The 23,482-nt window shown below is 39.4% G+C and overlaps 2 protein-coding genes and 1 non-coding gene across 3 annotated transcripts; 2 read left to right on the top strand and 1 right to left on the bottom strand.

The window, feature by feature from the left end:
- The first annotated feature begins 5,535 nt into the window (after nucleotides 1-5,535).
- On the top strand, nucleotides 5,536-7,926 carry LOC147566207 (amino acid transporter AVT6A-like). The gene is made up of 5 exons (XM_086652704.1): nucleotides 5,536-6,173; nucleotides 6,270-6,422; nucleotides 6,769-6,972; nucleotides 7,057-7,522; nucleotides 7,658-7,926. The coding sequence occupies exons 1-5, from the start codon at nucleotides 5,753-5,755 to the stop codon at nucleotides 7,788-7,790; spliced, it is 1,377 nt and encodes a 458-aa protein (XP_086508830.1). The 5' UTR covers nucleotides 5,536-5,752; the 3' UTR covers nucleotides 7,791-7,926.
- Nucleotides 7,927-9,109: 1,183 nt separating this feature from the next.
- Nucleotides 9,110-11,721, top strand: LOC147566206 (calcium/calmodulin-regulated receptor-like kinase 2). The gene is made up of 7 exons (XM_086652705.1): nucleotides 9,110-9,429; nucleotides 9,494-9,647; nucleotides 9,848-9,974; nucleotides 10,118-10,203; nucleotides 10,738-10,809; nucleotides 10,908-11,111; nucleotides 11,203-11,721. Exons 1-7 carry the CDS (start codon nucleotides 9,110-9,112, stop codon nucleotides 11,287-11,289), a joined length of 1,050 nt encoding a protein of 349 aa, XP_086508831.1. The 3' UTR covers nucleotides 11,290-11,721.
- A 1,397-nt stretch (nucleotides 11,722-13,118) lies between these two features.
- On the bottom strand, nucleotides 13,119-13,192 carry TRNAI-AAU (transfer RNA isoleucine (anticodon AAU)). Its single transcript has one exon. It is a non-coding gene; the product is annotated as a tRNA-Ile (tRNA).
- Nucleotides 13,193-23,482: the final 10,290 nt, after the last annotated feature.

Raw genomic sequence — 23,482 nt, 5'->3', positions numbered from 1 at the left:
GACACTCTATTACGGGGTGGATGTATTTATTATAGAGTGTCTCCTTGAGACTCTCTAAGTGCTAGTTTAAAATTCTAACTAATAGAAATCCTTGCCTTTTAACTACTTTTTAGCTATTGAATTGAAGAGTGACATGTTCATTAAGTAGAGGTATTCTAGAGATCTCCATTGGAGACGGAAAAAATTTAGAGTGTCTCTACATTGACACTTAGGAAAGAAAATCTTCATTAACATTTGACAACTAAACTTTTAAAGTGTTTGTTGGAGTGTCCCATTGGAGATGCTCTAAAAGACATATATACTTCCTCTGCCGAGTCTGGTCATTTATAAGTGTATAAACGACTCGTTATAAAAGCAAAAGAGTTGTAGGGGGAAAAAAGTTGAGACAGGCCGGCGGACTTTGCCCACCCAAACTCACTGTCGAGTTGGGTCAAAGAGGATCATAATCAACCGACAGTGAGACATAGCCTGGGCTAGCTTGGCCTGTCTATTGTGCGGACTGAGCCAGGCTAAAATGGGTCGGGCTCGGGCCAGTCCAAGGCCGACCTGCTCAATAAGTACCACTTGCAAAGATAGAAGAGTTTATGGTTTCATCCATATGGCTATAGCCTATAACTGCTCAATTTGTGCCATATGACTATGACCGGAGACGTTGGACTTTCAATAGCCACAGGACTTCCTCTGTTGTGGTGGAGCCTATAACCATTTGGATTCATTTTTTCTTGCCCAGCTATCGACCGACGACCAACTCTGAACTCACCAAAATGACCAACTCATCAAATTGGCGCCCTGAAGGCAAAACTTTATTTTGGTTGTCCCCGCTAACGACCAACTCAACAAAATGACCAACTCATAAAATTGGCGCCCTAAAGGCAAACGTTTATTTTTTGTTGCCCCCGTTAACGACCAACTCACTAAAATGACCAACTCATCAAATGGGTGCCCTAAAGGCAAAAGTGAGTTGATTTTTTTTCCCTTTTTTCCAAAATTGATGCTATCCATGTTCAATACCTCAGTATTCTTCCGAGAAGGGTCACCAATAGTAAAAATGAAAAGACCAACAAAAACAATGAAGAAAATAACAATAGTTGGGCCAATATTTGTTCAACTAGGAACGAGAATTTCAATTGAGACTTGACATAATGACTATTTTGCCCGAGTGAGTTTTGCATCGGAGATAGTCTAAGATTGTTAAGAGTTTTTGTTGACAATTTTGCATTAGCAATGTTCAACAAAAAAAAAATTTTGCATTAGCAATTCACCAGTGGCAATCTAAATAACCTTAGAAGATTAAGGAGGACCATTGTATCATCACTATTTGAACACTCTGTTATTCCCAAAGCAAATATTGGCCCAGAAATTTCAAATTCAATCATTTCCACACGTCTATTTGGGGGTTCTAGTTCTACTGCTGCTCATAAAATTGGCCGTTAATAAACCACCGGTTGGGGATTTGAACTTTCATCCCATATTTTTTTTTTATCATCAACCAATTAAAATTACCAAAATTGCTATATATATATATATATATTGTTTAAAATGTCAATTTGTTGTTAGACGTCATCATCCGAAGTTGTGTTTCTAATCAAACTAAAAACAATTGGGGTGGTAGCTACCATTTAGTCTTCCTCTCGGAGACTAAATGTATGAATACCAACATCAACAGACTTCTCAACCTTCACGGCCTTTACAAGCAATTCACTATAGAACCTATTAATAAAGGAGGGGGTCTGGCTCTTTTTTGGAATCCAAACTTTGATCTCACTGTGCTCCACGCCAACCAAAATATGATTCACATTTCCTTGAAAATCGATGAGAAGGGAATGGATGTGCTCATAACTTGCTTTTATGGTTGCCCATATAACAAGGATAAACTCGGTCCTTGGGACCTCCTTAGACAATTTAACCCTAGCCCACCAACCCCCTGGCTCGTCATTGGAGACCTGAATACTATTATGAACCCGGCAGATAAGAGTGGCTCCCCTAAACCCCTCCCCTCCAAAGCTAAACAAATTCTCTCCATCACTCAGGAATTAGGACTCCAAGACCTAGGCTACAGTGGCACTCCTTATACCTGGTCCAACAGGCAATTCCACGGTAATCTTATCCAGGAGCGTCTAGACAGAGCCCTAGCTAATTTGTCGTGGTTGTCCTCCTTCCCCCACTCCCGCATTAAACATCTCCCGGGAGTGGGATCGGATCACCTGCCCATTACTCTGTCCACCAACCCCCCTTACCCTTCTGGATCAAAGCCCTTCAAATTTATCAGAACTTGGATGTCACACCCTGAATGCAAAGAATTCATTCTGGAAAACTGGATAGAAAACCCCAATCATATTCAATATAAACTAAACCACCTAGCAATCAAGTTATCTCATTGGAATAAGGCAGTTTTTGGGCATGTGGACCAACAAATCAGGCAGCTCACCTCATCCATTCAAACCACTTGTGACCCGGATACCCTTCATCTCCTCATGTCCCAGCTGGAAGAAGTCTATAATCTTCAGGAAAGTATATGGAAAGAAAAATCCAGAGTGGCCCATATCCAGCTTGGTGACCGAAACACCAAATTCTTTCATGCAAAAGCCATCACCAGAAATCGGAAAAACACTATCACTTCTATCAAAAGGGAGGATAACACCTGGAGCTCTGACACCAAAGAGATTTATGACATTTTCACTACCAACCTCAGCAACATCTCAGCTTCCAGCCCCACTCTATCCACAGGTACCATTAAACAGCTATTCTCCCATCAGATCACACCTAATCAGAACTATATTCTTTTAGCGACTCCCTGCGATGAGGAAATTCGAAAAGCTTCCTTTTCTCTTAAACCCGAGGCAGCTCCAGGTCCGGACGGCTACCCCCCCTTCTTCTACCAGTCCAACTGGGACACTGTGAACAGGGATATAGGCCAGATGGTGAGGTCTTTCTTCCAAACAGGCCTCATCCCTCCGTCCACGAATCACACCCATATCTGCCTTATCCCTAAAACCAAGAACCCACAATCCACGACCGATTATCGCCCCATCAGCCTTCTTAACACCACCTATAAAATAATCACCAAAATCCTGGCAAACCGTCTGAAATTCACTCTTCCAGATATCATCTCTCCCTTTCAAGCGGCCTATGTCCCAGGTCGCCAAATCACCGACAATATCATCATGAGCCAAGAGATAGCCCACTCGTTCAAAAACAAGAAAGGTTCAAAAAGTTTCTTTGGCCTAAAACTGGATATGTCTAAAGCCTTTGATCGGGTCGAATGGCAGTATCTCGAGGAGATCATGGATAGCTTAGGCTTCGACAACCATTGGATCAAAATGATTCATTCTTGCATTTCCTCCTCGTCCTTGGCTGTGCTCATCAATGGTAGGCCTGGCCCCACCTTCAATGTCTCTAGAGGATTAAGACAGGGTGACCCGCTCTCCCCTTTCCTTTTTGCCCTGGCCATGGAAGGCCTCAGTAGATTGTTAGACTCCTCGGACTCCCCCCACAGGTTCACTGGATTCAATATCCCTCGCTCCTCTTTCACCATTAAACATCTTCTCTTCGCTGATGATTGTATCATTTTTGGGCGGAACACCCTTGATAATATTACTAATCTCATCAACATACTCACTCTTTTCGGGTCAGAATCGGGCCAGATCATAAACTACAATAAATCCACCATCTTCTTTTCGAAAAACACTCACCCAAAGTTCAAACGGATGCTCACTAAATCCCTCAAAGTGCACCAAGCCTCCTCCCTGGACAAGTACTTAGGCACCAAACTGTTCATTGGAGCAAAAAAAAAACAAGCCTTCGAGTCCCTCATTGATCAAATTAACCATAAACTTTCTAAGTGGCAAACCAATCTCCTCTCTCAAGCGGGTCGCACGGTGGTCATCTCGACTATCTCTGCGGCGGTTCCCCGATATCAGATGCAATGCTTTGCCATCCCAAAAGGCATAAGCTCTCGCATAGAGACCATTCAACGGTCATTCTGGTGGGGAAAATCCAAATCCATCCACACCATCAAGTGGGCTGCCATCTGCCGGTCTCGGAAGTTGGGCGGCCTTGGCCTTCGACAACCTCTCATTGACAACGAAGCTTTTCTCTGTAAACTGGGATGGCGCCTACTCAAAACTCCTCATGCGCCCTGGGCCCAACTCCTAAAAGCCAAATACTTTTCCAAGTCCACCAAACCGTCTTACCCCGAAGCTTCACCATTCCTGGGTGTGGAAATCTCTAGCTATCCCAATTAGCAAAACTACCAACCTTATCTTTTGGGATGTCAACCACGGCACCAATATCAACATTTGGGAGGACTTCTGGATCCCCAACCACAAACCACCTACCCCAAACCTAAACAATTGTCCTTTCCATACGGTGAACCAGCTGATTACCGATAACAAGTGGGATACGAATCTGATTCATCAATATTTTAATAATGACATAAGTAATGCCATCCTTAGTATTAATCTGCACGTCGGGGCAGAGGATACGATGATATGGTCTCTCACCAACTCTGGAAATTTCACAGTCAAATCCATGTACAATTTTCTGAGCAACGAAAATGAAGCAAGCAGTACGATTGACTGGTCCTTCATCTGGACCATCAAAACAATCCCGAGAATCAAACTATTCCTCTGGAAGTGTTGCACTAACAGTTTACCTGTCAAGGAAAAAATCGGAAAAAATATCGGCAATAGCTTTAATTGTGAATTCTGTGAGGAGCGGGAATCTTTGACTCACTTGCTCCTCCACTGCACCTTTGCGCGATCTATTTGGTTCTTTTTCAACATTCGCGCGGATGCAGTGACCTCGGCTTACGAGTGGATCATGACATGGCAACATTGGGACGAGTCGACTATAGAGATCCACGCCAAAATCATGTGGTTCATCTGGAAGGCGAGATGCGATAAAAGTTTTGGTCGGAAGGCTCACACACCACAACAAGTGATCAGGCAGATTCTATGTTACTCAACCAGCCTACAGGAAAAGCAAATCTCCACAAGTGGAATCATCACCGCGGGTCCGGAACATCAATGCAATCATCTGGTCAAAATACAAGTGGATGCCTCTTTCATCAAACTATCTGAGATGGCGGGAATTGGTTGCATTATTCATGACACGGCCGGAGATTTCATGATGGCAAAAGCTGAACCCGTGCGAGGACAGACGGCGGAGGAATGTGAATGCTTAGCGATCCTGAACGCAATTCAATGGGCGACTGATCTCCAGCTCCAACACATTCTCATCATGAGTGACAACAACAATCTCATCCAACACCTTAAAGATGAGAAGCACTCTCTCAACTGGCAATCAACCCATCACATGAAGAATATCAAAGAGTGCCTCCGCCACTTCGACAACATTCAATTCCAACACTGCCCACGCCAAACCAATAAGCTTGCGGACGCTCTAGCAAAGTGGGCAAGAACTCGAGGGGTCAGTTGTACTTGGCAGTCGAAGGAGAACTTGTTGATCGATCTTAATGTCTAGTCCGGTGCTTGTAATTGTCCCTTTCAACAAAAAAAAAAAAAAAAAAAAAAAAGGAAAATGGGAACAAAAAATTTTTTGTGGGGAAGAGAAAGAAAGAAAGAATTGGGTGGTCTGAGTTTTGATTGTTTCAGCCAAGAAGTTTGATTTGGGGCAAAGGGTTGTAAATTGCTCTATGGGTCAATGGTTTTGAGTAATTTGTGAATTTTATTAGTTTCAATTTTTTCTCATTTTTCCACTTTCAAACTTCTCAAACTTCTCAAACTTGACAATGGGAACCATTTCCCTTCCTAAAGAGAAGATTTTGTTAAAGAACAGACAAACCCCAGATGAGAAAGCCCCTTTATTGCCTATCAAACAAGATGCAGATGAAGTTTTGGATGAATTTAATGGAGCTTCTTATACTGGGGCTGTGTCTAATTTATCTACAACCATTGTTGGTGCTGGAATTATGGCTTTGCCTGCTACAATGAAGGTCTTGGGTCTCATCCCTGGCATTCTTATTATTGTATTTATGGCGTTTTTGACGGAGTCCTCCATTGAAATGTTGCTAAGATTTAGCAAACCAGCGCAATCGGTTTCGTATGGAGGTGTCATGGGAGATGCATTTGGAAAGATGGGAAGGATGGCATTGCAGATCTGTGTCATCGTCAGTAATGTCGGCGTCCTTGTGGTTTACATGATTATAATTGGTATACTTTTCTCTATCCGACCCGTATCTTTATATTCTTTGAATTTGAGTTTCTATTTGTTATGGTTGTTCTTGTTTTTGTTGTTTGAATGTTAAGGGGATGTACTTTCGGGGTCATCGTCAAGCGGGACACATCATTCTGGTATATTTGAAGGATGGTTTGGAGCACATTGGTGGAACGGACGTTTCTTTGTACTTCTTACTGCAACTCTTGCTATATTTTCTCCATTAGCCTGCTTTAAACGCGTAGGTAAGTTTGATCCCTCATCTTTGGACTTATTATCCAATCTATTGGCATTGAATATTTTAGCTTTTCTAGAGCTAGAATGCGTCAATTACTTGTTGTTTGTGAGGAGAGTTCGACAAGATAGTTTCACATTGAAGTCTCTCTAAATGCTCTATGTCGAACTATATATATAGCACCATTTCTTTGCATTGCAATTCTTACATCGTTAATTTGCTCTTTTAAATGTCTAATGTGACTACTTTTTAGATAACTACATCGAGTAGATAATGTTTAATCACGTCATAACTAGGCCCATGGTCGTTGGGCTTTTTGCGGAAGAGACTTTCTTACATCTATATATTTTGGGCAGATTCATTGAGATATACATCTGCACTGTCAGTTGCTCTGGCATTTCTATTTGTTGTTGTCACGGCGGGAATAACTATCATCAAATTGATTAATGGAAGTATAGCAATGCCGCAATTGTTTCCTCATTTACCTGATTTGGCAGCAGTGTGGAAACTCTTCACAGTGGTTCCTGTTCTTGTCAATGCTTACATTTGCCATTATAATGGTAATACTCCCCTTTTCAAAATAATGGCAAAATATATCTTCCTTTTCAAATTGACAATGCGAAGATCTTGGGCTTCTTTTGTAGTGCACACGATAAACAACGAACTTGAAGATTCTTCTCAGATACAATCGATAGTACGAAGTTCCCTTGCATTATGCTCAACCGTATACATAACGACAAGCTTCTTCGGGTACCTTCTATTTGGCGATTCAACCTCTGATGATGTGCTTGCCAACTTCGACACGGATCTTGGCATACCATACAGTTCATTCTTTAACGACGTTGTTCGTGTTAGCTATGCTCTCCACCTAATGCTCGTCTTCCCGATTATCTTTTTTGCTCTTCGCCTAAACTTGGACGGCCTCCTCTTTCCACATGCAGGTCCTTTATCGTCGAATAATAGACGGTTCGCCTTGATCAGCATTGGACTCATTGTTGTTGTTTTCTTAGGTGCAACTCTTATACCAAGTATTTGGGATGCTTTTCAGTTTACTGGAGCTACTACTGCAGTTTGTATTGGGTTCATCTTTCCGGCTGCCATCACCCTTAAGTGAGTTTTTGTTCTTCTTCTTTTACCTAACTTTTTATTTTCTGGTAGTCTTTGCTTAGTGAAAATGTACTTGAATTTTCTTAATACTTTTAATGAATTCTTACATGTGCTTTTTTGTTTTTGGGTATTGATTAGGGATACTCATGGTATAGCAACAAAGAAGGACAAGATTTTGGGTATTTTCATGATTGGGCTTGCTGTTTTCTCCAACTTGATTGCCATCTATAGTGATGCCTATGCTCTTTTCATGAAGAACTCCTCCCAATAGTGTAATTGAAAGGCATCTCTCGCTCCACTATTATTCGATTGTTCTGTATAGATTTCATAATAAACATCATGTAAACTTTATTCATGTTATCTCTAAAAATATATTGTAGAAACGTCAACGGAATACCTTTCGATCATTTATTCATGTGCAAGTTTTCATATTTCATAAATCTTGCTTGCTAAAGAAGAACAACCGAAGTTATGAAGGTGTATATATATTTGACTCAATTTGGACAAAATGTATTGTTCTATACAAGAAATGGATTAATAGAGATATAATTTTATAGTTTTTAGACAAGTTCTTATGGGTTTTTGAACTAGTTTATACAATAGTTGGTAGCAGTGTATTAAAAATTAATCAATGTAACTGCAATATTCTTTGAGAAAGAAAGAAGAAGTCTTGCCTGGTCATCTTGAAGTCAATGACCATTACTTATTCCTCTATCTATCTCTTCTACAAATGATTGAATAAAACCATCGCTTGACGTATGATGATTTGGTTTCATCCTGAACTCCATTAGGTAAGTTTCCTTCACCATTTTAATGGGTTCTTTTGTCGTGTTTAAGAAATTATGGAAGTGGAATCATTTTCTTTTATTCTGGTTTTTCTTCAAATTTTGTTTGTTTTAGCTAGTTTATTCTTCACCCATATTGTGATTTTGATAGTTTAGGGAGGACCCAATTTGAACTTTTGTTAGTACCAAATCTTTGATTAAGTAGATTATCTCGAAACTTATTTTACACTTTTGTCTTAGTGGCTGTTGATCTAATTAGAGATTGAATCATCAAGGCGAAGAGCTAGAGATTACCATGAAATTATTTGATGTTCTTTGGGGTTTGAGAAGCGAATAATTGCTTTAGAATTCTGTGAAATCAGATTAACCATAGTCTTGTAGGAGTATCGTAAAATAACTTGATTATGAATATGGAGTTGTAGTCCAACGATTTTGCGCCCCTCCAAAATTCAGGAGCTCATCGGATGACCCTTCCGAGCTGTGGTTTGCCCTCATGTATCATACCATGTGATTTATATGTAAAAAATAAAGTACAAGTAGTTTTCATGGCCTTTCACGGTTAGTTTTTGTGGTCTTCAGGATTGTTTTCTTTTGGCATCCTTGACGTGCTTCTGTGGTGATTTACGTGCTTATTCCATCCTCTGATGTATCTGTACCACATATGTAAATCATGAAGTACGATCTTATGATCCTTTGATAATATGTAATTTGATTCTTATGGTTTTCATCTCAATCAGAATTGATTTTTGGGACTTCATATATTTCATTTTAGTGGTTAAGAAGTGAATCATGTCTACGCAGTTATATGGGACCTCAAGATTGGGTTATAATCGGTATGACAGTTGGTGTTGCCATTGGCTTGTCAATTGCAGCACTTCTGTTTTTCGGGTTAAGGTGGTATAGAAAGCGTTCTTATGTTCACCATGTAATCGAACGTAGTGCAAGTTCTCTACCTATACGCGCGAATGGCCTGAGTTCAAGCATCAACGCCAGTACGTCATTCTCGAATTCCATGTCTATTAACAGTTCCCAATTGCCTGTCGGAATCTCTCCAAGATCTTGGTGGAACCACCAAAGTAAAGATGTTCTTGGTTCAACATCAGGAATTCCGAGATACTCACACAAGTATGTGTTTTCTTATAACTTATACACTTTTGAAGTAAACATGTCTAATGGATTTGGTTTCTAGGGATATCGAGAAAGCGACACAGAACTTTACGACTATTTTAGGACAAGGATCTTTTGGTCCGGTATACAAGGCTATAATGGCAACAAGTGAAGTAGTGGCCGTGAAGGTGCTAGCTTCTGACTCAAAACAGGACGAAAAAGAGTTCCAAACTGAGGTAACTTCCATTTCCTTCATATTTCTACAAAAAAAGTTTAACTTTTCCTATATCCGTACTTGGAAAAATAAAATCGTTAGCATTTTTCTCCATCCCCCGGAAAGAAAAATGTGATAATAAGTAGTACTTGTAGTTTCTTAGATTTCTAAAATCTCAGTATTGGGGCGTTGTACCATCATGACTTGTTCTATCTTTTGCAGGTACTTCTGCTAAGAAGGCTTCATCACCGGAATCTGGTGAATTTGGTCGGATATTGTGTAGATAAAGGTCAATATATGTTAATCTATGAATATATGAGCAATGGGAGTTTGGAAAATCTTTTATATAGTAAGTTCATACGCCTATATTTTGTTGTTGGGTATATCAGTCATATTTGAAGAGCACATAAATGTATTTGCATCGTACGAAGGGAACTTTATACCTAAATCTTACTCTGTTTTTTTTTATTATCATCGTTTTAAATCTCTCAGGTGAAGGTGAAAGAAGTTTGACTTGGGAACAAAGACTCCAAGTTGCTCTGGATATTTCACATGGAATTGAGTATCTTCATGAAGGGGTATAGTACACGATTCATCTTTTCTTTTTTCCTTATGATCAAGTGTCCTTGCGGTTCGAGTGTCATGGAGTTGACGCCTCGGCCTCCAGTTGCCAAGCTGGACTAACTCGGGGCTGAAATGAGCAAAGTAACTGCCTAGTGTAAAAGCCCTCTTGATACCAGCCAACCATGTTGTCATTTATTTAGGCACCACCTAGGTCCACCGACTACTTGACATGATACTAGGTTTTTCTTTGGCCGGCCTACTAGACCAACATGGTTTCTTTCCTGGACCAATCTGGGCACTGAACGCACCAAAAAACCTAGGTAATATGTAATAGAAGATGTTACTTTGTAACTTAGGTCTGGAAGGGGGTCGCTGAGCAATGTGGGACTAAGTGCCTTGCACATGGAACTTTTGTTTCACATCTTCGCATTACAAGTTAGTCAATACTCGACAAATTGTTTGGTCGATAAAATTTATTCTTACTGTGGTGAAAATAACGGAGTTTTCTTCTTCAAACAATTGACTAAACGTTGTTGCTCTTGGAACAGGCTATCCCACCGGTCATACACCGAGATCTAAAGTCTGCTAATATACTGTTGAACCGATCAATGACTGCGAAGGTAAAAAATAAAGAGTTCACGTATCTTCAGTATCTGATTTGCTACCAAAATACTTTTAGTTCATATTTTGATCTTTAACTATGTTTTATTGAAATTAGGTTGCAGATTTTGGGCTATCTAAGGAAGAGGTTTTTGATGGCAGGAAATCAAACCTAAAGGGTACGTATGGTTACATGGACCCTGATTACGTATCGAGTAACAAGTTAACAAAAAAGAGCGACGTCTATAGTTTCGGAATTATCACCTTCGAACTTATCACTGGGATCCATCCCCAACAAAACTTAATGGAGTACGTAAATCTCGTAAGTCTCTCTTTGAATCACTTCCAAAAGTACGTTAAAAATCTTGATAACTTATAAAAAATTTCTTGATCTTGTTTTATATTTGTGGAAGGCGGGTATGAGTTCAGATGGTATAGATGAAATACTAGACAGGAAAATTGCTGGAAAATGCAATATTGAGGAGGTAAGGCTCCTCTAGGGTATTGCTTGGAGGTGCATACATAAACTGCCAAGAAAACGGCCATCAATTGGAGATGTTTCACAAGCCATATCAAGAATAAGACGAAGCCGCCTTACTAAGGAAGACACAATGTCGTTTGTAGGAGGAGATTTTCCTGAGGTTTTAAGGCGGATAGAAAACCAACAAGTCGAGTTGAGTAATCTGACAAGCGTGAAAGAGAAAGTACAGATATGAATAATGTCATGTTAATGTTTTGAAAAATTCTAACATTTCGAGCAAATAAGTGGGTTTGAGAATTTGAAGTATAGGTGTCAAAATTGTTTGATACTTAAGAAAAGTATTGTGTAGCGAAATAATTTGCTAAGGAGTATATATGTACTTACAGTTTTGACGATAGCACTTCTCCACCATGTTAATAGAAATCAAATTTGGCGGAGTTTTGTTAAAAAACCAGGTTATAGCTTAACTCTCAGGCCAAACCATCTTCTTCTTCTTCTCCGGCACCGTCACCACTTTCCGACGGAAGAATGACGTTGAAACGCACGGCTACTTACCAGAACAGTAGGACCGTGAAAACCAAAACAGATTACTGTATGCAAACAACAATTGCAAACAAGCTTGATGACAATCTTCTTCATGAAATTCTAATCCGTCTCCCTGCAAAAGCTGTAACTCGATTTAAACTCGTAAGCAAAAGATGGAAATCCTTGATCTCTGATCCTTTCTTTGTAAACAAACATACTAGTCGTCAAACCAATCGAGATGCTTGTAGCTTTCTTTCTGACCATTCATCTAACGATGGAAAAATCCTTCGGAGAACTTTTGCTCGCTCTTCACCCAATTGTGAGTCCACTTTTTCTTTAGGCCTACTTGAAAAGATCGACGTTTGTAAGCCCGATGTTTCACCCAATCTCGTCAGTGAGACCACCATTTCTCTAGGTCGCATACCGCAACTGTATTTAGGGGCAGACATTTTAGCTAGTTGTCATGGCATTCTTTTGGTTAAGTTTCCATGCTTCAATTATATTTGTGTTGTTAACCCTTTAACCAAGAAGAACCAACTTATTCAAACTCCTCTCAAAACAAGCACTTTTTGTTTCGGATTAGTATTTGGGCCAACTTCCTCCTCTCCATATTACTATAACCACTACAGTGTAGTTTGTATGGTCATAACAAAGACAATGGTTAGATTCAAGATTTACAATAACGAAAAATGGAGTTGGATAGTTTCCAAGAAGACTACAAGGATAAGCATTAGAGACCGGGATGATTGAAATACCAAAGAGCGTAAAGCAAATTGTGGAAAATAGATGGAATCCTTGGTTTGGAGTTGTAGAAGATGAAGTAAACATAGTTGTGGTTACCCCAGAACATGAAATAGTAATTTGGGTACTCGATGATCACGAAAATAACAGGTGGAGAATGAAGAGAAAAGATGTGATCAAAACTTTGGAGAATAGTACAGTTTGTATTGAACCCATCTTCTTTGATGGTCAGATATTGATTTTATACGTGAGCCCGTCTTCAAGGGTTGGCAAACGGAAATCTGATTGGGTAGAACACGATATCCAGACTGGTGTTTCTCGACATTTATGTTCTACAGACGATCGAAGTTGCTTTCCTGATATAAGCACTCTTACTGAGGTTTCGCCGCAGGACCCCGTTATATTCTTTGAATAAGCAATTATATAAAAAAATGAGATGTACTATGAATTGGCGTAGTAGTTTGGTTTTGTTTCATCTTTCTTTGGTTTGGGTAAGTTGAACTAGCTTATTAGTTGACCTTCAAAAAAAAAAAAAAAAAAAAAAAGCTTAACTCTCAAATCAAAAAGAATAAAAAAGCAAAATGGCCCATGCAGGTCTCGAACCTGCGACCTTCGCGTTATTAGCACGACGCTCTAACCAACTGAGCTAATGGGCCAATTGTGCTAAAGACTTCAATTAAACTTAATAACTCCATCAGCGGCCAATTATGCTAAAGACTTCAATTAAACCTAATAAATCCATCAGTTTTTATCCTTCATTCTGGGAGTAATGGCCTCTAGCCTCTCATGATATTGCAGCAGGGACGTTGACATATTAACGGGACTCTTCCATCTTAGTGCCCTGGTTGTATCTGTCACTCTTGATTTTAATTGGGTTATGATATCAATTAGTTCATGTTTTCAGAGTAAGCACTTTCAAATTAAGAATATACTTATGTCATTAATTTGAGCATATTGTCCAATTTCAGTCGATGCACACATTGCCTTACTTTTTTTTTTTATAAAATGAAAAGGAGTGATATCTTCACTATGCTTTACATGACATCCCAACTAGGTTGGCACCTCAAGGAACATCTATCATTAGATATCATCACCTGATATTATTAATAAATGAAAAAGAATTACAAATAGAAGAGGGGACTTAAAGCCTGGTCCTGAAGAAATGCCATTTACATCTTTGTGGACATAGGGTAGAATAAAATTTGGCGCACCACTTCACCAATTAGCATTTGCCAATGAGCAACCTTCATTTGCTAGCCGATCAACAACAACATTTCCTTCTCTGTAAATATGTGAGACTCCAAACTCCATCTCTCTAATCTGATCTAAAATGTTTCTCCAATGGTTCCACAGACGCCAAGGAACTATGAAGGTTTTACAAAGTGCTTGCAAAACTGACATAGAATTGCATTCCAACAAATCCTCTTCCAACTTCTGGTCCACGCCATATTTACAACATGTACTACAACCATCAACTCTGAGTAGACCGAGTTTTGAATACCCAAAGGTATTGCAAAACAACCTAATACAAAGCCTCTGTTATTTCTAAATATCCCACCACAACCAGAAACCCTTGGATTACTTCTCGCTGAATCATCTGTGTTGACTTTTACCCAGCTAGCTAGAGGCATGTGCCAATCTACTTGAATAATTTTAGGTGATTTTCTTGGGCGACCTGTCAGTTTAAAATAACGAAGAATAGTAATTTCTCTCATTGAAATTTTGCATAGAACTGCTAACCAGCCGCCCAGACTCAAAAGTAAGACGACGAATGACCGAGACCGCTTTGGGGATATTCGACATTGCCTTACTTTCTCATGCTTATAGTATTCCAATTTCAATTTGAGCAAGTCTTGTTTACACAAGAAGTCTTAGATATTGATGTTGCATTATTAGTGGATAAACCTAAAGACAATACTGATGATAGCGTATCTGATCAAATTAGCATAATGAGAGTTTGGGGAAAATCTAATAGACTTATGTTTATGGGTATGACCATAACAAACGACATGCATGAAAACATCACTTCCACAGAGTGAAAATGGGAAGGAATCCTTAGATGTGAAAAAACGATCTCGATCAGTAGATGAGTTACTCGCAGCTACTCCTATGGCCGATCTTACCACAACGAAATACGAGGGGAATAGAGGAGTTCAAGAACACATACTTAATATGGCTGATAAAGCTGCAAATTTAAAAGTTCAATTTATTCTCAAGTCACTTTCTTCTCAGTTTGTCATTCAAAATTCACGGTAAGAGCATATCCAATGCAAACCTCAAAAGAAACTCAATTAGTCGCGTTTCTCAAGTTTCAATTGATATTCTCATTCTCAGGTGGCAAAAATAGAGATCCTCAATTCTTGTATGTCTCCGATGCAAAACTTTAAACTTGCCTTTTTTTTTACTTATTTGGCATGGTTATTTATGTAAAGAAATAATTAGTTATTTTGGAAAATAAATGAAGATTCGATTTCTATTGATTCAAATTCAAATTATGATAGACAATTAGAGATATCTCTAGAGTGTCCTCTTGAGATACCTCTACTCCACCCTCGACACATCATTCTTGATTTCTAAGATTGAGTTTTGCATTGAAGATGCTCTAACACCAACAAAGATAAGTGGAATTTGAATGAGCTTAGAGTCATACAGAGCAAATTTGCTATCAAATGTCATTTTTGTGGCAAGAAGGGACATGTGAAGAAGGACTGCAACAAACGTAGTACTTAGTCTGAAACGAAATGCATTTATCTTTTTTTTTTTGTGAATAAAATCTTGCTGAAGTTCTTTTCGATACTCGATGGATTAATTCTGGTGATTTTTTTTATATGTTGTGAATAAAATCTTGTTGAAGTTCTTTCTGATAATCGGTGGGTTGATCTTAGTTCCATTACTAAGATATCATATTCAATGCAGAGATTCTTACAACCCGAAAACATAAGGAAAACAATTCGTTTATAAGGGGATTGAGAATCGTTTCAAAGCGGAAGTGGTGGTTGTTGGAACCTATTGAGAATTCTTTACGTCTCTATGATCCTTTCAGTTAGGATCAGAGGTATTTATATTGATTAATAACATTGTTGTTACATGAGTTGGTCAATTTCAAGATTACAGGAAGTAGAGTTTACATTTGAAATTCAAAATTTAAACGCATTTTGACTCATTCATAACTAACTGGTAAACGTAGCTTATCATCCCCCCTCAAGTTGATCTTTCAGTGAGAGCTTGGAGCAAAGTACACGATGACGAGCTTTAACCAAATCTTTTGTTAAGATGTCGGCAATTTGGTCTTGTGTTGGCACAAAGACAACTTTTAAAGCCCCACGGTTAACTCTTTCACGTACGATATGATAGTCAAGATCAATGTGTTTAGTACGTGAGTGCATAACAGGATTATGAGCCATGTAGGTAGAGTTGATGTTATCACTGTAAACTGTCGAAGGCGAGTTCATGAATACACCAATATCACAAAGAAGAAACTGTATCCAAGCGATGTGGGCAGTCGTATACGCCATGGCGTGATACTCTGCTTCAGTACTACTTTTCAAAACAATAGGTTGCTTCTTTGAGGCCCATGATAATAAATGATTTCCCAAATAAATACAACTTCCCGTAATGGATCGCAGATTATCTGGATCCCGCCCAATCAGCGTCAGAGAAAGCTGTTAAATTATAAGTGCAACCATTAGTTGGTAAATCTGATTTGGTTTAATAGAATAGACCTCTACCTAGTGGTCCTTTCAAATAACGGAATACACGTGTTACCGCACTAAAGTGAGTCGTCGTGGGAGACTGCATAAATTGGCAAACTTGATTTACCGAATAAGTGATATCCGACCTTGTTAAGGAGAGATGTTGTAGACCCCCGACCAACGACCGATATAAGGTAACATCTGAAAATGGTTCACCATCATTTTGAGACATCTTTTGACCCGAGGGACTCGGAGTGCACACTGGTTTGGAATTCAATAAATCAAAATTTCTTAACAAATCAAGGGTATACCTTGACTGAGTTTTTAAAAGGCCAGATTCATCCCTTTTAAGCTCCATACCGAGAAAATTGTGAATATCGCCGAGATCATTCATAGAAAATTGATTATTTAATCGACTAATTATGCTTGATAAGACAGTGGCATCTGCACCAGTAATAAGAATATCGTCCACATACAATAAGAGTATAGTTATTGACGAAGAAGTGCGATAAGTAAATAAAGAATTGTCTGACTTTGAACCGATAAAGCCCAACTTTTGAAGATAATTAATGAACCGAGTAAGCCAAGCACGTGGTGCTTGTTTGAGTCCATAGATAGCCTTATGCAAGCGACAAACATGATTCAGATATTCTTTATTGACAAACCCAACAGGTTGTTGCATATATACCTCGGTGTCTAAAAAACCATGCAAAAATGCATTTTTAACGTCAAGTTGACGTACATTCCAACCATTAGTTATAACAACCCTCAACACTAATCTTATGGTTACCCGCTTTACAACAGATGAAAAGGTTTCATCGTAGTCCAAACCTTATTGTTGAGAATAACCATTGGCTACCAAAAGTGACGGAAGCATTGTAATTTGTTTTTACGATAGGGAGTTAGAAGTGGATAACATCGACAACCAAAAACCCTCAATGAAGAATAATCGAGTACTTTGTTATATAGTGCGGAAAAAGGGGACTGATTTTGTAAAACTTGTGTGGGAAGACGGTTGATTAATAAATAGGTAGCAGTGTTAAAAGCATCGACACAAAAAGATTTTGGTGCATGGCTTTGGTGAAGAAGAGCCAACCCGGTTCCGACTACGTGTCGTATCTTTCGTTCCGCCATCCCATTTTGTTGGGGGTGCGAGGACATGAGAAACGATGAAAAATACCACGATTCGAGAGAAAATCTTGAAAAACTTTAGATGAAAACTCTCTCCCACCATCACTTTGAAAGACTTGAATTTTCTTTTAAAATTGATTTTCAACAAGTATTGTAAAGGATTTGAAACAAGCAAAAACCTCTGATTTGTCACGAAAAAATCTGATCCATGAGAAACGAGTAAACTCATTAGTTAAGATTAAAAAATAACGGAATCCAGAATTAAAAATGGTAGGAGATGGACCCCACAAGTCAGCATGAATAACAAAGATACGAGAGAGAGGGAATGATTTTGAGAAAAAGAAAAAGGAAGCCGATGATGTTTTCACAAAACACAACTTTCGCATTTATTATCACTGTTAGATGAAAGAGAAGGAAATAAACTAACTTATTTGAAATAACTTGATTAAAACTTCGAAAATGGGGATGTCGAAGGCGCATATGCCATATATCACTCTTTATTTTACTGCCTAAGAAACATGAATTTAAAACCCTAACACTATTGTTGAAATCATGAAGAGCTTTGCCCGAACACTGATACAAACCATCTTTCTTAAGACCGTGAATGACCAGCTTCCCCGTTCGTCGATCCTGCACAAAAAATTGGCTTCGATCAAATATGACTTAACAATCAAGGTTAGAAGTTAATTGGAAGACAGATAATAGGTTTTTAGTAATTGAAGGTACATGGAAGACATTCTTTACGGTGATGGGAGCAGAAGGTGAACCTATAGTAACATTACCAATATTATGAACCGGGAGAAGGGATCCGTTACCAATTGAAACTTGATCATTTGCATAATAAGGACCCCCGTGTAACCATTGTCAAAGCATCATTTGTCATGTGATTGCTTGCACCCGAATCAGCATAATAATTAGGATCGTACTGAATCTCCGAAGGTTGATATACCGCAAAGGATTGAGGAATATCATTTGGTTGGTAGGCATGGTCTTCCCTATGATAACAATAATAAGCAGTGTGATCTGCTTTTCCACATATTTGACAAATTACCTGGTGCTGATGTCAAAAATTGGCCTTCCGTTAGATCAACATGAAAAATGGAGTTGATGCATGACAGCCTCCGTTATGTATGAATCCTCTATTATGTTGGGGGTTAGTTAGCCTGACGTTCCTGTTTTCAGTTGTGCTTCTTGCTCTGCTTTCTGTTTTGCTTCTCTTTATTCCTGCTCCTTGCTTCTGTTCGTCTATTCCTGAGCGGGGAAACCTGCAAAGGGTTCGAAAACCGCTCCGACGCTCAAGCCAGTCAGGGTACTCTTTGCAGTAAAAGAATGAATATTTATTGATCCTTTTGGGGGCGAGTTATGAGAACTCTGAGTTTCTTGTGATCTTTTTTGGAGTAAAAAGATCGTGTCCTGTGAAGGACGATGTGGGGGGTCTTTTATAGGCGATGTTAGGCCGACTGTGATTAGTGGCGGTGGTGAGGTGGTTGTCGTCAAACCAAAGAGGAAGTTTCCTCTCTTGAGTATCTAAGGTTTCTCTCAGAGTCTATCCCGGATCTTTGAAAAGTGGAAGTTCTTAAGTTCAAGGATTCTCCGTAGATTTCTTGCCGGTGTGATAGACTCTAAAGGAAAAGTTTCCTCCTCTAGATATGTGGAGTCCAAACTGGCTTAAACATTTCGAGATGTGTGACCGACTGAGATCTTTCTAGAAGTTTTGGGATTTAGTCGGTAGATAGCTTAGTGTTGCTGCCTCCCAGTTCTGGGCGTAAGACACTGGCCGAACCTGTGCTGACCCCCCTTTATTCCTTAGAAGACCCCAGGGCTGATCTGTCCATGCCAAGGGCGTTTTTGCAGGGCTGATTTCTTCTGGCCGATCTCCCAGTTAGGGGAATATTCAGTGGACCATCAGGGGCTCAGCTGTCCTGTTGCCTTAAGCTGTGTTGATCCAGTAGACTTCAGGTCTGATCTTGACTCTTCACACGTTAGTCAACGGCTGGACATTTTATGCATCATCACCTGGGTTGAAGGTAGAGTCCCAAGAAGAGAGGGATGTGGAGAAGACCTCGATTGAGGTTGTGAACTCACCTGGTATTGATTTCTGTCTCTACCTCGACCTCTCTGATATGGTCTGCCATGAGCACCACCTCTCGTGAATAAGTTTGGCGATATTGTGGTTTGGAGCTATGAACATGAGGTGGGTTTTATTTGAAAAGCAGGGCAGTAGAAGAAGAGGTAAGGGATTGATGATGAGTATGCTTCATCTCTTGTGTATACAAGAATGGTTGCAATTGAGTGAAAGTGGGTAAGGTCTCCATAGTTTCAATTGTAGTAACGAATGAGGAGTATTCAGATCCTAAACCTCGTAAGGTATGAAGAACTAAAAAATGTCTGGAACTGGACCATGAGAGGCAGAAATAGCGTCGTAGATTTCTTTTATTTTTCCTACATATTCAGCCATTGATAGATTGTTTTTTTGTATTGTTTGCAATTGAAGAATCAATTGAGACTTCCTAGCAGTGTTTTGGGCAGAGAAGGTATCTTGAAGGTAACAAAACAACTCTCTTAAGGTTTGGAAATCAGGGGTTTGGCATATGATTGGAGGGGACAAAGTGGTGTTAAGCCAACTGAGAACTGTTTGATCAATCCTAGCCCTTTGAAGAAATAATAGATTCGGTTCATCTTGTTCTGTAGCAGGATTTCGAATGAATGGAGGGGGTGGGATTGAACTTGAATCAACATAGGTAAAGAGGTCCTGAGATTTCGTGACGGGGAGAACTTGCTTTTTCCATGTCAAGAAATTAGTGTTATCCAGTTTGATTGATACTAAAGGTACGGTTGGTTAGGCTGGGAAAAGAATGAGGTAGGTTGAATGGGGTAGTAGTGGGAGTTGTTCCAGCCATGATTGAAGAAGAAGATGTCAACCTAGGCGACTGATACCATGAGAATTCTTTAAGTCTCTATGATCCTTTCAGTTAGGATCAGAGGTATTTATATTGATTAATAACATTGTTTTTGAAGGGGATTATACTAGGGTATCTCATACACCTAATCGTCTAGTGTTGGCAGCGGAATCTCAAACATCTCTATGTTTAACACTAGTTTCCAGGATCTATACATGAACATACCAATGAACTAGATTGGAAAGATGATTACCTCTTAATCGCTTTCCCACGAACTAAATCTCGACCAGTATTCGGAAGATAAGAGCTCCAAGTGTAGCTCCTCTACTTGAGACACCGAGTAATGACTTGAACTCCCTCCTTTCAGTCAGCTAGGACCTTCTTAAAGGTTGAGATGAAGAACTCCTTCTTCTTGACTAGATGCTTGAGAAAACTCCTTTTCTCTCTCTCTCTCTGAGATGTATATTCTGAAACTCTTTCAGGCAATATCCAAACCTCTTTGAGAATTGTCTCTTTCAACTCTCTCTCTTTAGGTTGTATAATTAGGTATAGATAGAAATCCCTAGAAGAGGTATTAGACTCAAACTAGGATTCCTAAAACCTAATTATAAGGCAACACCCAAAATACCCTCCTTTGGGTCACTTAAAGTGGCCGGCCAAGATAGCCCTTTATGGGCTTCCTTGGCCGGCCCACTTAGGGCCTAGCCGGCCATCACATGGCCGGCCCTATTGCCTAGGTCGGCCATCACATGGCCGGCCTACCTAAAGCCTTTCTGGGCCTCCCTTTTGGGCCCGGACATGTTTATCTCTTCGGACTTCTCCGAATCTTTCTGGACTTACCAATAATGGATCCAATCCACTTATTTGCCATTATCCTTCTAGTAAATTCTCTCCGTTCAAATCATTACTCTGATGTGTAACCCTTGTAGGATCCGGTCTATGTTAGCCGCAAATCAACTCTTGATTCGACGATCGTAGTTGGCTTCTAGCTAAGCATTACGACCCCTAATTGGACCGGACTAATGATCTTCCGAGTAAGGTCATTAAGATCCTATTCGCCAAATTGTACGCATTGCAACCTTGGTCGAAGGACACTCCTTCGGAAGGATACTATTCCTTCAGACTTAAGCATTATATCCTTCAGCCTCCCACTTGTACTTAGAACAAGTGCAATGCTCGATTCCCATGTTTTTTCCGTATCTCATCTGATATGTCATATTTATCAAACTCTCTTGATCCCGAGAACAAATTCCAATCCAAACGATTAACTCTTAATCCGTTTGAGCACGGCCATGCATTTTTCAGTTGTTTCTCATCAAGTGGCCCGGAGATACTTTATCCTGATTTTATTCAGGAAAACATAATCCATTCTTGTACTCCCACTCAGTTTCATGTCTATCCTGTCTCCCCCAGTATCCCACTTTTATAACCACTTTTTACGGGTGGCGTTTGACGGTACCAAAGTTCGACATTCCTTCCATAAACTGAGTGAGTACTCATGTTTTGAGGAATCTCTCCAATTTGCTTAAATGAGAGTTATGACATCTTATAACTTCAACTCTTGAAGTACTTTCATTTGGCGGGTTTCCAGTGTATCAACTACACACCCATGAAGTTGACCTTTGAATACTCTTATTCCCATAGCCCAAGAAACAACGCTATCTTGTCAATCACTCATGCTAGTCTTCTTAAGTCATTATTGTCCAATTAATGACCTGGACTAGGGATAGTAAGATGGTGTGCCTCCATGTTCACTTAGTAGGGTTTCTTTTATTAGATCACGTATCTAATAAACCTACCTGGAACACTCCATCCTTTTGGACTGTCGTCTAAATTCTAAACCACAATTTAGATGACGAAATAAACCCAGTTTATTTCGGATAACAAGAGTCTGTAAAATTTTAGCACCCGCGTGAACTCCTTCATGTTCTCAATTTTACAAGTCATCTTAGGATACTCCTTCCTTGATCCTAATTCCTTAGATTCGAGCATCTCATGATCGTTCTAAGGTGACAATTTAGTTTCCTTTTCACTTTGCTTTGTTATTATCTTGCTTTCGAACTCTTCGTAAGCTATTACGATAATATCAGTTTCTCCCACTGAAATTAGTACTTCCCAAATTCTAATTTTACTTTCTTATCTAGTAGAGTTAGTAACGACTCCCAGCATGAAAAACTCTTTTCCACCTGTTAGCCCTACCTAAAAGATTCCTATCTTTATTTTCGGAAGATTACTTTTATGACTTTCTTCAATCTTCTAACTTGTATGGGTGACGAAATCTTTTCGTACTCCAAGTACTTCTTAGATGTTCGGGTAAACAACAATCATCTCATGATCGTTCTTATGTTTTCAAACATAAGTGTCTCTCCCATGTTTATCACGGGAGCTGGGTAGAATTTCTCTCCAAGAGATCTTCTTATTCAGACCTCTTCAAAACTCCTTTTGAACGAGTCTTTATCATCCTTTGGTCTATCTCCATAGACTTTGATGCCCATGGTTAATTTACCCTCGTCTTCTGTCCTCTCGTGTATGTCTCCTACATACAGGACATGAAACTCGCTTGTTTCACTCCCACTTACCTTCTTGTCGCACAAGATTTAACCATTCTTACTCTTATCTCTTTGGATTTCCGGTCCAATTTCAGAGTGGTTTCTGCTATAGTTCATTTGAATCTTCTCAAGGCTCATTGGGGTTTTTGAGCAACCTTCTTAACTCCTTAAGAAGTTTCTAGGCGATTGTCCCTCGAACCATTCAAGGCGACATCCCTCGTCACGTTAGCCGAGTAACTCTTACTCCCTTTCGTTTTAAGGCAAGTAACTCCTTACTTCCTTTTGTTGCTCTTTATCGAATCCTATTCGATTTTTCCTCCCACTTGTCTTCTTTGAAGGACCTTCCTTTTAATGAAGACACCATCGAGAGCAACAATCTCATTGTGTTTCGATGATTTGTGAGAAAACCCCGTTCTTCTTTTCGAAGAACTTATGTCTAACACGCTTTAGACATTAGAATAATTGACAAATTTTAGAACTCCTTCTAAAAGAATATCCATATTCATATGGACTCAATTATTCACTATAGCTTTTCTAGGTTTTTAGTGGGTTGGCTGATACGTATTAGACTTTTGTGTTTTCGGAAGAGCGATGACTATTGAACTTATGATCTCATCATATTCTTTAGTCACCCAGACCCACTTCTTGATTTAGGATTTGTTTCCAAAACTTCT

Source organism: Eschscholzia californica, unplaced genomic scaffold (assembly GCF_041429995.1).
Source record: "Eschscholzia californica isolate CP2 unplaced genomic scaffold, dmEscCali1.0.p SCAF_1, whole genome shotgun sequence".
Classification (NCBI taxonomy): Eukaryota; Viridiplantae; Streptophyta; class Magnoliopsida; order Ranunculales; family Papaveraceae; genus Eschscholzia; species Eschscholzia californica.
Note: the sequence above shows the minus strand (reverse complement) of the source record. Positions and strands in the feature narration are given on the sequence as shown.